This window comes from Manacus vitellinus, unplaced genomic scaffold (assembly GCF_001715985.3).
Source record: "Manacus vitellinus isolate BGI_N305 unplaced genomic scaffold, ASM171598v3 scaffold_1_pilon, whole genome shotgun sequence".
Lineage (NCBI taxonomy): Eukaryota > Metazoa > Chordata > Aves > Passeriformes > Pipridae > Manacus > Manacus vitellinus.
The window spans coordinates 36,574,255-36,589,936 of NW_021939396.1; the positions used below are offsets into that span (position 1 = coordinate 36,574,255).

At 38.3% G+C, this 15,682-nt stretch overlaps 1 protein-coding gene across 1 annotated transcript in view; it reads left to right on the plus strand.

The window, feature by feature from the left end:
- Positions 1-15,682, plus strand: part of CA8 (carbonic anhydrase 8) — a 47,038-nt gene that overhangs the window by 13,816 nt on the left and 17,540 nt on the right. Inside the window, exons 4-7 of the mRNA XM_029959372.1 lie at positions 7,697-7,792; positions 10,062-10,124; positions 11,416-11,464; positions 14,022-14,134. Coding sequence (XP_029815232.1) covers positions 7,697-7,792; positions 10,062-10,124; positions 11,416-11,464; positions 14,022-14,134 — 321 coding nt within the window. The remainder of the gene's footprint in view (positions 1-7,696; positions 7,793-10,061; positions 10,125-11,415; positions 11,465-14,021; positions 14,135-15,682) is intronic.

A 15,682-nucleotide genomic window follows, 5' to 3' on the forward strand; every position in this document is an offset into this window, starting at 1 on the left:
CATGCTGGCCCTAGTTGGGTAGCCACAGTTTGTCATTTGTCCTGTTCCCTCCTCCACTTTTATGGCATGTTGTGAGTGAAACTAGAATATGCTGATCTTTGACGAACTTGGGTGAGTCCAGGAGAACATTTCTTATCTCTACAGTCTTTAGCAGAGCAATTCTACTGCTTTAATTTACCTTGGTGGTATTCACTTATCCCTGAGATGGTGTTTATGTGGAATCAAAACAGAATTTCAACTCCACTCTCTCAGCAGTGACAGAAATATGACAAAACCCAGCATGCTCAAAATTTCCAGACTGACGTGTTTTAGGTGCAACTCTGATTAAGATATGGTGATGCAGTATTCAATTAAATATTAGTATTTTGATGTACAGCCTGTATGAATTGAAATAAGAGTTGGGAAGATATGAGAGCAATAGCAAATCTCTCATCCTTGAGAGATTTGCAGAGAAATACCTTCTCTCCTGTAATATTAGGAGACTGAGCAGACTTTTCTAGAGCTTGTAATTGCTACTTACACAGATAACAAGAAATAGCTGTATAATCTAGTTCTGACCAAGGAACAAAGGTTTCCAAAAAATTAATTTACACGTGATGCAGCATTCATTGAAGAAAGAAGCTTTGGTAATAATTAGCTTCTCAGTAAAGAGTGTAGAGAGTGGAAAAAATGCAGTGGGCGATTGCAACAGCAGCATAGATTCAAGCAAGCCTATTGATGATTGTGTCATAATCTGATATTCTAACAGTTTAATAGATCTGAAGAGGAATTATTTAACTATTATGGTCTTCTACTGTGCTTAGAGCACAAACAGGAACCTATGAACAGAAGAATCCCCCATGTCGCAAGCTCTTGTAATATGGGCTGTGGTTGCCAATTGGATTGAGGCAGGACCTACACCCAGTTTAGGCAGGTGTTTCATGCTGCCTCCTGCTGCCTCAGCTGCCGATGGTTTTATCAGGCATAAGTCCCCCATAGGGCCTGTTTCTGGTGCCAGGGAGGTCAGGAGGATTTCTTCTGTTGGCACATTTCCCCTTGACTCCCATGGAGCGTGAGCTTGGTGCTCTGTTCCAAACTGCCTGACTTAGCCAGTGGAAACACAGTACATCAAACGGTGTTTTTTAGGAATGCCAATAGTAAGTTAGGGTTTCAGTAGTTTAGCAATCAGTATTCATAAAGAAAGGAGTTACAGCATATGAGCTGCTTTTTATGGTAACAAGACATTCCAGATTGTGTGGGTTTATATCAAATTTGTGACATTAAGATCATATAAGAGTGCAGAAATGTTGGAGTAGAGTCCTTCTTCTCCCCTTACCATTAATCAGATACATCATAACAGAAGATGAGTTGTGATTTATTTCAGAGTGTATTTTCCAGTAAAGCATTAGCCTGTCTTATGTTTGGTCTGGTGTTTGGGTGGCAGGTGCGCACTAGCATGTTGCAGCAAGGGACAGAGCTAGTAGCAACTTTACTGACATTGTAAGAGTCAGGAAAGCTTATCTGAAAGTAAGCTTAGGTGAAACATGGTCATTCACTGAGGCGGATTCAGGAAGAGATATCATTCAGGAGTCAGTCAAGAGATGTTACTCTAGTTATCATAGGCAATTTCTGCCTGGGCTCCTGAACAGAGACTCCTGGGAAGTGTGAAAGGACTAGAGGCAAGGGACACAAGTTGCAACAGCAGAGATTCTGATTAGATACGAGGAGGAAAAAAATCTTCATTATGGAGGAGGGCAAACACAGAAAATGATATCTAGAAGGGCTGTGGAATCTACATTGTTGGGATATGCAAAGCTTAGTGGGACAAGGACCTGAACAACCTGATCTGACTTTGAATTAGTAGCTAACTTTGAAACTGGTGCTGCTGTGAAATGGTTGAACTTCAGAGGTGACTTCTGACATAAATTATCCTGTCATTACATGTTTTATGTGTGAACTGGGAATAAAATAAGGTCAGCGACAGAACTTAGAAGATCATTTTTGCTCTCAGTGAACTTAGGACCCTGCAGATTTCGACAGAGCAGTCAGTGCCCCAGACAGGGGAAAAACATGTTTTTGTAACGGTGTTTTTTATTGAGACACACTGGCTTCCAGAACTGATAAATGTGCTAGGTCATATAAAGTGACTTTGATTCCTGCCAGAATCTGTCAGCCCAGGGACTCTGATTTTGTATAAATATCTACCATCCCAGGCCTTTTCATATTGACATAAAAGGTGTGGTAAAGGAGTGGTTTTAAGGGTAGTGTTTTCATTTGTTTATTGATTTTAAAGACAGAATCTCAGGTCCTTACTCAGTTTTGAGAAAGTCTTGTCTTATGATAGGCCCCTTATTAATGTCTGTCGGCTTTCTGTAAGTAAGGATTGGGATCAGTAGTCTTTTTGTTGAGTGGGAACTGGATGAAAATTGAGAAGTTTCTCAGAATTTTTTCCATACAGAATAATGCTTTGAAGGAGTTTGCTCTGCTACCCAGAATAACTTCGTAGTCTTCCCTGTGAAGGAGAGTCTCTTGAGCTGTTCACAGAACAGATCAACTTTATTAGTACTTTATTATGATTTGCCTTCATGAGTTTTTATCTGATTTTAAAGAAGTCACTGCTACAATTCTTTGATTTACAGCTGGAGTGCTAAAAAGCTCCAAATTATTTTTTTTCCACGAGAAAAATGTATTTTTTGAGTGCTAAGGACTTTCTCACACCTTTCTTATTATTTTGAAAAATATACTCTCTGGTATGTCAAGCCAGCCACTGATAATCGGTAACCATATAGCTGACAGATTTTGGTTGTGTATAACCATTGTAACTACCAAGTATCAAAACATTAGCTAACAATTTGAGCACAGCCTCTCCTGCCATACTGACATGTGCGGCTTCTTTGTACTCTGAATGAGAACCACACAATGGTAAGCTGCCAATGCACTGCAGCTGATTGTTTAAAAAACCCTCATGGTTGTGTTCATATCAGGGACTGGCACTCCTTATGAGTGTGCACTTTTTGTGCAGCTATCTCAAATCAGTCTGTAAGTGAAGGTTATTAAAATACAGAACATTAATCTAATAGCCTCTGTGATTATTCCTAGTTGTAAGACACAGATGCATGGATATGAAGTTGTCTGTGTGCATGGGCATTATATCATATTGAGAGTTTCAAGGTTTGTGAAACCACTGGGGTCTTCCCTCTCTGAATATTTGATTCCACTAAATATTAAAAAGAGTTACAGACCATATTGTTTGTGGACTGTACTCTCAAGAGTTCGAATTTTGTAATGTTTATAGACTTTTTTTTACCATCTTTCTAAAAATCTGTCATCTGTTGTTTATATCTGATGTCATATTAGAAATAAAAAAGAGCACACAAGAGTCAGAACTGCTTCAGAGAACCAGAAATACACAGGATAAAACATGACTGGGAAAAAACACTTTACTACAAACACTCATTTACTACTTCCTTGCTACTTCACTTTCTGAATAATTTTTTCATGTACTTCCCCAGCCCCCCTCTGAGTTACATTTTTCCTACCTTGTAGAAGAAATAAGTTGATTTGACTTCCAGTTTTTTAAGTGCATGTCTGCATCTGTTTATTTATTTTAGTGTACATGCATGGCCTTATAGAGTTAAAACAAAAGATATGAGGCCTATAGGCCTGTTGTTAGGAAATATTATGGTATTGATTATTATTTTCCTTTAGGTTGCCTGTCTAATTTAGATTTGTAAATCCCTAATGACAGAATATTTTCTGTGAATAGCTAATTCTGAATATCACCTTGATTTAGGACATGAGAACAGAATAAATTCCCTGCTGTATCAGGTGAACAGTCCATCCAGTGTGCTGTTGTTAGCAGGGTTAACAAGGGATGCTGTGTAGGAAAAGCACATGAGCCTGACGGCTTTTTGGTTTATTCCCTGTTCATTTACCATCATAGGACTAGGAGTACTCTCTACCTCTTTTCTTTAATGTCTCTTTTTGACTTGTCCATAATTTGTCTAGCTCATTTATGAACCTGCTGACAGTGTTTGGCACCACAGTGTCTGTGACAGCAAGTTTGCAACCTGCTGTGTAAAAAATATATCACCAATCCACTGTAATTGTCACCACCTTTAAAGAAGTAACACAGTAGCATCTTAAACACAGATCAGAAGTTCATTCTACTTCGGGCTTTAACAATCCAGTACAAAATGATGATTCTTGTTCCAAGGACCCTACTATGGAATTTAAACATCCTCAAGTTACAGAAACCTGCCGCGGTCCGAACTGGGGGAGGGGAATGGGGCCGCGACACAGCACGGATTCCAGACACAAAGGTGGGGTGCAGGTAGAATCTCTATTCCAGCGCGCACGCGGGGTTTTTATCCGGAGGGAAAGGACCAGAACGTAGGGCGGAGCAGGAGACAGACAGGCGGGGGGACAAACCAGGATTGGGCCATGGGCAAAAGTGGGGGGGAGCGCAGGAGGGACCAGGGGAGGAAAGGGCGAATGGGGGCTGTCTCCTGCCGCAGCTTCTCCAGCCAATCTGCAGAGAAGACAGAGGAGCAGGGAGGTGAGCAGGCCGGGACGTGCCCGGAAGATACAAATTCTGGGGGAACACACAATGTGTACATGCACAACAACTATAAAGTCCGAATCATAAAGTCCGTTCTATCGCTGTACATATTTTTCCATTTCCGGAATTGTTCCCATTCCGATTCCTGGTCCTCGACAGAAACCTTTGGACCAGAAAGTGCTGACTGCCTATCCTTCAGTACCTTTAGTAATGCTGATTATTAAACCTGAACCTAGTCTAGGGGTGTCAACATTAGCTTTAAATACATTCCTTTTTTGTCTTTGTGATATCACAAAATCACAGAATGGGTAAGGCTAAGGGGACCACAGTGGGTCATCTGGTCCAATCTCCCTGCTCAAGAAGAATCATCCTAGAGCACACTGCACAGGTTTGCATTCAGACAGTTCTTGAATATATCCAGACTCCACAATTTCCCTGGGCAATCTGTTCCAGTGTGTGGTCACCTGCACAGGAAAGAAGTTCTTCCTTTTAGTCAAGTGGTGTTGGTGTTATGGTGGTGGGGTTTTTTTGTTGTTGTCTTTTTGGGTTTTTTTTTGAGTAGACCATTCTGATCTCTACTGAGCCAGTGGAAAGGAAGGAGGCTTGGAGAGGATGCACAGATGTAAAGATACTCTTGTACTATGGTTCTTCTCTCATGCATCACATGAGTGTATTTTGTATCATATCTTCCTGTCAGGCTATTGAACGGGCTAATTCTATAACTCTTAATGCATTACAGTATTACACAGAGGTTTTGGTGTAATTTTTCTACATGATACAGCCTTATCATAGGAAAGTCCCTGCCCTGATGAACCTACTGCCTAAAACAGGACAAAAATATGTTTCTGGATAAATTGGAGTCATTGCTTGTACGGTTTGAAGCGCTTGCTCATTTTCCCCTTTCTTGGACTCAATATTTTCCTTTCAGATCTTAAAAAGCCTGCTGCTGTCAAAATGCAGACAGATATCAGATTAGACTTCACCTCCAAAGTAGTACAACACGTTGAATGCCACAGCAGCTCCAGCCAAGACCCGCCTGTTGACACAGGCAAAGTCATGGTCTCTTTACGTTTGGCGATTGCCCTTGGTGCTGTTGTTCCAGCCACCAAAGGACAAGCTTTGTGCCACGTGCCATGCAGCGCTGTTCTCGCTGCACCAAGGACGCTGCCATCCCTGCTGCAGTCACTCCAAACTTTTTCTTTCACATTTCCTTCTTAATGTCAGGATTTTGGTGAGGACTGTGAGATTGTGTGATCTCCCTCTAGTGAGGAGCTGGTGCAAATGCCAGGCTCATCTGTGGAAAAGTGGAGTGCTTTGGCTTTATCTTCCCGGGTGGTGGTGGCTCTGTGCCTGCCAAAGGAAGCCTTGGAGACTGAAATATTATTTTATCCTCTGGTTTTGTTCCTTTAAAATCCAAAGACAAATCAAATATGTAACAAAGCTTTTTATACATGATAAAATGCACAACACAAAGTAAATCCATGGGCAATAAATAGCTTAGTTGTAACAGGGAACATTTGTAAATCTACAAGTTTTGTAGCCATGGGCAAGTAGATTATTTGTATTAGTGTTCTCATGTGCAAATGAATTATTATATTTCTTAAGAAAAGTGTTCCATGTTTTTTTGCAGCAGACACTTTTGATCAGAATTAATAGAATTGTTTGGATGATAATCTGGAATTTAAATCAATTTACAGTATGTTCATTTAAATGTTTGTATTTACTTTTGAAATGATAATCATCAAGAGCAGTGCCTAAAATTCTTATTGGAGATTAAATAAGTGGAGAGTGATTGCTTGAAGAACTCATCTTCTGTGATGCTGAAATGCCTGAGTGAACTCCTGTTGTTCAAGGGGCAGTAAGCATTTCACAGAGGCTGTTATTGTGAAGAAATAAAACACAAAATAGGAAGATATATTATCTGTTTAAAAACTAATTTTGCTGAAGTTGGAAACAACGTTGGATATCAGGGTGACATTTTAACTTCTTTAGACACATGACTGAGCAAAATATTAATAATGATTTTACAACAGGAAGTAAGTCTAAGAGTTTGTATTTTCTTAGCTGTTTTATCTCTGTGAAATGTGCAAAAGTTGACAGATAAACTTCAAAGCTGCTCTGCTTGGGATGTTCAAGTTCTGCAGTGTTATCAAACCTAGTCACAAAGATTACATTTTAGCATTATTTCTGGAAAAACTCATGTTCGAAATGTATGTTATCTTTCAGCAGATAGTACCCTTCCTTCCTTCCTTCCTTCTTTGCTTCCTTCCTTCTTTCCTTCCTTCCTCCCTCCCTTCCTCCTTCCCCCCCCAACTGTCACTCTCTTTTACAGTACTTTTCTCTTTACCCCCCATCTTCCTTCCCCTACCTTCTTTCCCCCCTTTCCAACCACCTGATAATCTGTCTTCCAGCACTTTGCTCAAACACCACTTCCCACATGGTGCTATGACACTTGACCAGAACAGACTTTGTGTTTGTTATCCGATATGTAGTGCCTGCCATGGTTTCATCCATTAACTCCTGCAGGCCCTGCTGCCCTGTGGAAGAAGGCAGTCGAGGGCTCATATTTTCCCCTTTACCATCCCTTTCTTTCTTGGCTGTCCTAAGGTGGTCCTCCAGCCACTTTTCTCTGCTTGACTTTCTCTACATTTAACTTTTCCCAAAATCACTTCCACTCTTACTACTGACGTTTGAGTGACTCATCTCGGGAGGCGTGATGTTAAGATAGTAGAGTCAGTCAGTCTAACGTGTGTTTGGACAACCTCTGTGCATAATAATTCTCCTACCTTGGGAGACAGTGGGATGGCTGAGAGGCCGTGTTGGTGGGCTTCAATAGCTGATGTTATTTCAGTATTCAAAGTGAGTGAGTTGGTAAATCATAATTAGTACAATCATTCACACCTTTGCTGTATATATTTGGTAAGTGGCTATGCATCACTTTATCTGCAGCTGATGTTTTTTCTTGGTGTTCCTGATATTTATAATAGTAATGCACTTATCTATACGTGCACAACCATGGGCATGCACATATGTATAGTCATGCACATATGTGTAGTCATGCACATGCTAAAGCTTTGTTAATTGATGTTAATTGCTGGTGGTTTTTTATTGCAAAACATATTTCTCTATTGGTCTATTTGCACTGCTTTGTTTTAGCTTCATCTAATGCACTGGAACTCTACACTGTACAGCAGCATTGACGAGGCAGTAGGGAAGAAGCATGGAATAGCTATTATTGCTTTGTTTGTGCAGGTAAGTTTCCTGGGTTACATTTGTTATGAAGCACTGTCATTTGTCTGAGGATAATGAGGTCCTTTCCATTTTATTTAATTTGTAATGATTTCATAAAATAAAACAATGTATGACTGCTAGTATTCTATTCAAAAGATACTTCTCAGTCACATCTTCTATGGATGTGCCAAGTAATTCTTGTTTAAACAGGATATTGGAATTATGTTAGTTAAAGAAGAGATAATATATAGTTGACCATAAGTAGACATCCAATCTCCATTCCTTTGAGGGCAGAATGAGGGCTGTCAAGATGTACAAGTGCTTCACTATCTCTGTGGTGTGTTTTTTCCGTTTCTGGCCAGGCCTACTGTTCGGGTAGTCATATTACTTCTTCAGAGACCGAGGGTGCTAACAAGTCTTGCCACAGACCCTCAGAAAAGCCTGCAATGAGGAGGCTTAAAGCTTCCTGGGAACAAGGTGTAATGAAAGCTGGAAAGTTAATGCCATAATCTAATTGCTGTTGAAGGTTTTTCAAGGTCTGCACCCTATAAAGATTTTCTGTTTTAGTCCTCAAATACCAGATTCTCATCCTCTTCATGAGGAACGGCAAACCGTTTCATTTAAATGGGTTTGGAGGAAGAGGTTTAGAGTTCATGCTTAGATCAAATGGATTTTCTTTCACAGTAATATTAGTAATTTGTCGTATTTCATAACGAGTTTATGAATGCCTTTGAGCTTTACCTCTGAATTTGAAGGTATGTTGGTTATTACCTCAACACTCAGATAGAACTGCTAAAAATGGAAGTTATAAAGTCTTCAGTTTTGTATCCTAGAGGGCTGTGTGATAATTGCTTATATAAGTCACCTTCTCATTCCAACAGAGGTAACCTTCGAGTTAGTCAGAAAGTTATATATAAGTTCTTAAATAAATCTGAAACTTCAATGATACATTTTCCATTTCTGGTCTCTCACCTTCATCAGTGTTCTTAAGCATTCCAAAAGGCTTTTTCATTAGCCAAGAAAGGCATCACATAATTACAATTGACCAGAAGAAAATAATATTTATGCTCTTTATTAAAGGATCAGGGAGAGGAAATTCAGTGACCATTTTTTCCCAGTAAAGGCATGAAAATATAATTTTGCATCACACTTCTCAAATATATCATTTTAAGGCCAGTGAAAATATTTTCACTGATATAAGTGACAGCCCTTGGGGATTATTAATTTAGAAACAGCATCTTTGAAGTGACTTCAATATCTGTTACCTACTTTGAAGGTTTTCAATTGAAATTCTGTTCTCAAACAAAAGAAAATCCTGTTAAATTCATAGAAATAACAAAGTACTTTTTGTTGACATTCAATTGTTTCCTTCCAGTGACTACTATGTCATTCGATTCCAAGAGAAACAAAGAGCAAACAAATTTTTCAGGTCTAGCTCTCATGTTCTTACTCATACTGGCTTATTTCCTCACCTCATGTGCATGCATGTTGACAGAGAAGTCAAGTGGAAGGCCATTCTGTGTCTTCCAATTTTGACAATGTTGTTCTGCAGGTAAAAGCTTGGGTCCTGGAATGGGTTATTTAGGTCAGAAGCAGCTGAATTCAGTGTGCAGGGTGAACTACGTTCATGTAAAATTAGAATCTCTTATTTCAACAATGTGTTTCTTTTAAGAGCCCCATCTTCTGTGCCTTAAAGGTGTTTGGTAAAGGCAGTGCCGCAGCCTGCTGGGAGCCCAGCTTTCACTGGCAGGATCCCAGAGATGTCATGAGGGAGGGAATCTGCCATTCTGTGCTCTGAAGGCAGGAAAAAACTCCCCCAAGCTTCATAGATACCTTGGGCCAGATTTGCAACGCTGTGGGAACAAATTCAAAAAGTGTCTGTCATGCTTGTTCACCCTGTTCCTTTCTGTATACTTTTCTGACAAAAACTGGTAAGGACAAACTGTATCCTTGGCATTTATATGTCATAATACTGCAGGATTTTGACTCCACATAGAGTGTATGCTGAAAAACAGGGTTAGTCAAGACTTAGTGGACTTAACTGTGACTCTTTTTCTGTGAGTTTCTGTCTCTACTTTAAAGTATTTAAACCTTGTTTACTTTTGACCGGTGGTTTTGTAATGATTTAATTGTTTGAAGTTGCTGTGTATCAGTGTATTTGATTAACAGAAGTTTGTGTAGCCTATGTAAAAACAACTATAGAACTTACTGGTCTGGTTGACCTCTGTTTTGCCTCACAGTTTCTGAAATAGCAAGAGACTGAAACTCATCTTCACTTGCTGTATTTCAGATAGGAAAAGAGCATGTAGGCCTAAAGGCTGTAACCGAAATTCTCCAGGACATCCAGTACAAGGTAAGACATTGTCTGAAGAAAAGCTTCCTTCACTGACCAGAGAGAAAGTGAGCAAAGGGTCTATATGAAGCCAAGAGAAAGATTTCATGTAGTGAAACCACATGAGAGCCATCATTTGGTGGCCTGTGTGAAAAGCTCAGCATTTTACATTAACTATATTATCTTACTAGTTAATTTGTATTCGGGTGTCCAGAAAGTTTGACCTATACCAATAACTGATTGCAAATCCTACCTTTTCAGTGATTATAATGGAGTCAGCATGAATGCAAGCACCACAACATGCTTAGTGAATGCCAGGAGCAGTATCTCAAAACTTATCTGGTTTTAATTTGTAGAGGAAAAGAATAGATGAAATGAGGACCCATGTTAAATTACAGTGGGAAATCAACAAGAACACAATGCTGACTTGTCAGGTGGATTATGTGTGGGGATCCTGAAGGAGAGATGCTAATCCTAGCAGGACTGAGAAGATATCCAGAATGTTGCTATCTTAAATGACCTTGGGCAAGTTACTTTCATCTCTCTGCTTCATGATCTGTAACAGAAGTAATCATACATACCTTTGATTTTAAAGGAATTTTGAGATGTATTGATGACATGTTTTTCTTTGGTCTGAAGAGATTAGCCATTCACTTCAGTGGATGTTGAAGTGTAGAAAAATTAGAAAATAAAATAACTTTTAGTCAACTAATATATAGTAAACTTCAGTCATGATGTTTAATACTGCAAACTCATTGCTTATGAAGGTGTCAGAGAAAACAGTAGTGTATGGAACTCTGTAGTTACATTACTGAGAGGACAGCCTTCATTGTGTGAAGTGTGTTATAATGATGATTTTTAGAGGGTCAGCATCAAACATACTTTAGTATACATAAAATTTTTTTACATTAAATATGTGGAACCTGCTTTACTTTATTAAATGTTATCCACATTAGTTAAGAAAAAGCTCACTTTGGCCCTAGGTTTTTTTAATTCATTTGTATGGAACCCCTGAATTTTGTATAGAGAATTTCAAGGCTGGGGCCTGCAAGAAGCCCAGGTACTAAAGACAGAAAGTTAACAAATTCCTGAGATAACCTTAGAAATAAAATATAAAATAGAATAAAAATATGTGTTTGTGTAGCTGCAAGGACAAATGCAGTGATAATTAAATGGGAACTCTTAATGAGGTTGCTTTGCACAGGAGTGCAGGGCTTAATGTTGTAAGAACATAGAAAGCGTTTTACCTCTCCATTCATCAGCATTTTAATAAGAAACTAGAGATGAGACTGATTTGTATTCATTTTTTCAGGGAAAGTCCAAAACAATACCCTGTTTTAATCCCAACTCTTTATTACCAGGTAGGTGCCTTTGTTTACTTTGCATGTGTGGATTACTAGCTAACTGGAGAGGCTGAGACAATCTTGAGCTAAAGCTTAGCCTAAGTTGCAAGCCTGAGAGTGTGTCCCATAAGGTGGTAATGCATTTTGCACCTAGTGGTGCTAACAGGGATAGGGATGAAGTCCATCGGAATTTACTGTAAATATACACCTTTGTCATGTGAGTGAGATATAATACTCACATGATAGTCTGTACTGCTGGCAACACTGTGGCTAGTTTTCTTGAGGATTTATCATCCCACCTAGAGAGGCAACAGTATGAACTCCTTTCTCTACTTGGGCATAAAATAGGAAGTGTAAGGCTACCCACATAACAAGGTATTTTTTTGGCAGTGTCAAAAGACAATGGCGTAATGCAGTGAGAGTTGCATAGCATAGAAGAAGTAGTGACAAAGGGAGGCAAATTCAAACTCATATAACTAACAGTTAAAGAATATCAGTGAGAAATGTGACTTAAAAAAATGCATTTCTAAAAACAAATGTTTCTAAAAATTGAGGAATCCATCTGAGATAAATTCTGTGTTATAGTGGCAAGATCTTTAATTTTTCAAAATAGCCCAGGACTACATTAAAATATATTAATTATATCAAAACAATAGTGTCTCTGTTGCAAAGTGAAGTGCTCAGCAATTAGGAATTGCAGGAATTAAGGCTGCCTGTGCCTCTTCACACATATACATTGTAAAACATCACCTAAGTGCATGACCAGAATTTATTTTTACAGGACCCCTGCCTCACAGTTCCTATTTGATGTTGATCAAGTCACATAACCCAAAATTTCCACAGGTCATCTCTAACTATGTGTTCCTCATTTTCTAGGTGCCCGACTTGAGATCATGGGGTCTGATTTGCAGAAGTGCTGAGTGCTTACACCTCCAAGAGGAGTCAATGGGAGCAGTGCTCTGACTGTATTAAGTGCTATAGAAAATTAACTACTCAGAGAAATCAGGTTCTAAGCATGTCGTATTGAACACCTCAAATGAATAGATGCATTTGACCTTAACTTCTCTGTACCTCAGTTCCCCAACTTTAAAGTGTGGGGGTAATACGTCCTTCCTCACCACACAGAGATGTGGAAGGATAAATTAATTCACTTAAGCACTCAGGCACTGAAGAAATGAGTGCACTAGAAATATGAAAAATGAGTATGGTCCTTCTAACATGCAGGATTTGAAGAGCATGGGAGAAGAAGACCGAGTAGAGAATACTGTACAGAGAAATCCAAGTGTTATTAGATGCTTTTTAAAACAAAATCATCCATCTTTGGAAGTAAATGATGACAGATTCTCCAGAAAAGACATACATGATCATGTAACAAGACAGTGTCACAATGCATGCACAGGATGGGCTGAATTAATTCTTGCAGTTCTTAACTTTTGAGTGTTTGATAATGCAACTTGCTGTCAGTGGATTTGCTGTGTAATTCCCTAACTGAGAAAGAAAATTACACCAATAAAACAAAATCCATTCACTGACAATCACAGGCTTCATTAGCAAGATTTAATTCCACTGATATTCCTCTGACCTAGTAGTGAAAAAACAGGTTAGTTCAACCAAGCAAGTTTATGTTTCCCGTCTCCCATTCCATCTTTCCCTTAGCTCCCCATGCCATGATTAATCACCCTTTGTCTCCAGTTACTCTCTAGGTTTGTTTCTTGTCCCCTCTTTTACAGTCAGGCAGTTTCCTCTCCATACTTCTTAGGCTGTTTGGGCTACAGCAGCAAAGGAAACCCTTATGAAGTGCAGCGTGATTGGAATCCATGAGAAATTAAAATTAAAATAATTAAAGCAATTAAAATAGTTAAAAGCATATGCGTTGTATGTAGAGTCAAAACTCTGCTTGGACAAAATATTGTACATTTCCTTCACAGACAACTGTTTATTCTAATAGTTATTTATAAAACTATAAATAAATTTATAAACTTTAAAAATTCTAAAATAAACCGTGATTCCCCCTTCCCCGTAAAATTAAACTCACTTTTCGAAAGCTAGAAGGCACCAGTGCATCTCAAAAAATATGTCACCAGAATTGCAAACTGTAAAGTTTTTCTTGAGCTGAATTTTCACTGACTTTTTTCTACAAAATGAAATAAATTCATCCTTGAGATGTACCCTAAATGTAAAAGTCAGTTAAAATTCCATCACTCCAACCCCTCTGCCTTCAAAATTGGATGGCTATTGAAGGTTCTGACATTAACAGGAGTTCTTTCTCACAATATTACTTATTTGCTGTGTTAAAGAGTTGTGCACATGTTATTTTTCACATCTCTAAGGTGTCATTTTCATATTTAAAATACTTGTCTGCAGTGGAAAGTTACTGTAATATAATGACAACAAGCTTATATACATTCATATGAGAAAGCAGTGGACAGTGCTTGACAGGTTATAAATTCACACCTTAGCTTACTGCATACTAACTTCATCATTTGAGCAGGCCCATGGCTATCATAAGCGATCATAATTGAAAGACGCAATTAACTTCAATTTCGTTAAAATTCCATCTTTGTTTTAATTTCAGATCCTCTGCTGCGTGACTACTGGGTGTATGAGGGCTCTCTAACCATTCCACCCTGCAGTGAAGGTGTCACCTGGATACTATTTCGCTACCCTTTGACTGTGTCCCAAGTGCAGGTAACGGCTGTGCTTAAAGTGACCTTGGAATATGGTTATGAGCTAAAGGTTATAGCGTGCAAATATATATATATCAGAACGTTATATCTGTTCTCCTTAAAGATCCCATTAGATCAGTACATGGCTTTTCAAGTAAAGGTTAAACCTTTTGAGTCACTGAAAGCAACGCAAAGGTCAGAGATGAAAAACCTTGTTATCATTTATCATCTGCATTTAAAATAATTCTTTATTTAAGCGCAAGAAGAAGAAAGAAGTCAATTGGCAAAAGAAATTCAATTCTTCGTAATTGTAAGCTTTCAAATATCACTGCTTTTTGATGTTAAAGGAACAAAAAAGCATAGGGAGACACAATGTCCTGGAGAATGAAAAATGTTAACATAGTACTGGCTAGCTATATTGCATTGAACTATATTTAATTTACCTTGCTCTTTTTATATTCATTTTTATAATAAATGTAAAATGGAAACTACCTATTTAAATTTGATTTCACACATATATATTTTAAAGTGTTTGGTTTTTTTTTTTCTTACATTATATCTTACACTCGTGAGCCTTTCTACAGAAAATATTTCAAATCTGTCTACAAATAATCCTGGTAAAAACAATTAAAACTCCTGATGAATATACTCCCACAGTCTGTGAATCCCAGCTGGAGGACTGTGGGTTTAATTTAAGTGAAACTCTCTAGAATCCCTGAAGCTGAATACATTTATTTTCATCGCCTGTCCTGAAACATGTACAAACAGAAGGGAAAAAAAGTATAAAAGGTGATAAATTCAGATTTAAATTATTTCAGCTTTAATAATCTAAAATTTTGCTAGTGATGCCAGCACAATATTTTACAAACTTTAACAGTTTGAAATTGGCAGTGTTTATTTTCATATGGAAATTGAATTCTGGGTCTGATCATAGGATAAAAGCAATAGCTCCCAATAAGCTATTTGTATGGTAGCTACAACTTAAATGTATCCCATCATAAATCTGTTATTTATTTGTTTATGAAGAGGTAAATCTTGTGGCTGCTTACTACTGAGTAGGTAGTAGCATTCTGTTGGCATTATTAGATTCAGAATAACTTTTAAAGAGAGTGTGTATTTTGTAACTTGGGAGCTAATTTTCAGGTATGATATGGATAAATAAGAGGACTTAATCAGAGGTACAAAGCCCACAGCTGTTACACTGAGACATAGTATGATATTGCTAGTTGTAGATTCTGTAGTCTCTATTTCTTTTTAATCCAGTCAGTGCACAGAGGAGGGCACAGTTCAGGCCATCCACATGTGATGGGAGACAGCAAGGAATTAATTAGAGAAATGTAACTTGAGTTAGTATTATTATGTATTAATTTACCACAATTAAACAGCGTGTTAGAATATGGTGCAAAGGGGATAAAACTCCTGAAAAAAATGTTGTGCCTCGGGAAAAGAGTGACCCATAGTGCCTGGAGAAAAGACTATGATTCACAGTCTTGACCTTTGTTAGGTGAGGGGTACCTGGTTTGTGTTGCTGTGTTACTTTGATGGGTATAAACCAAATCCAGCAAGAATA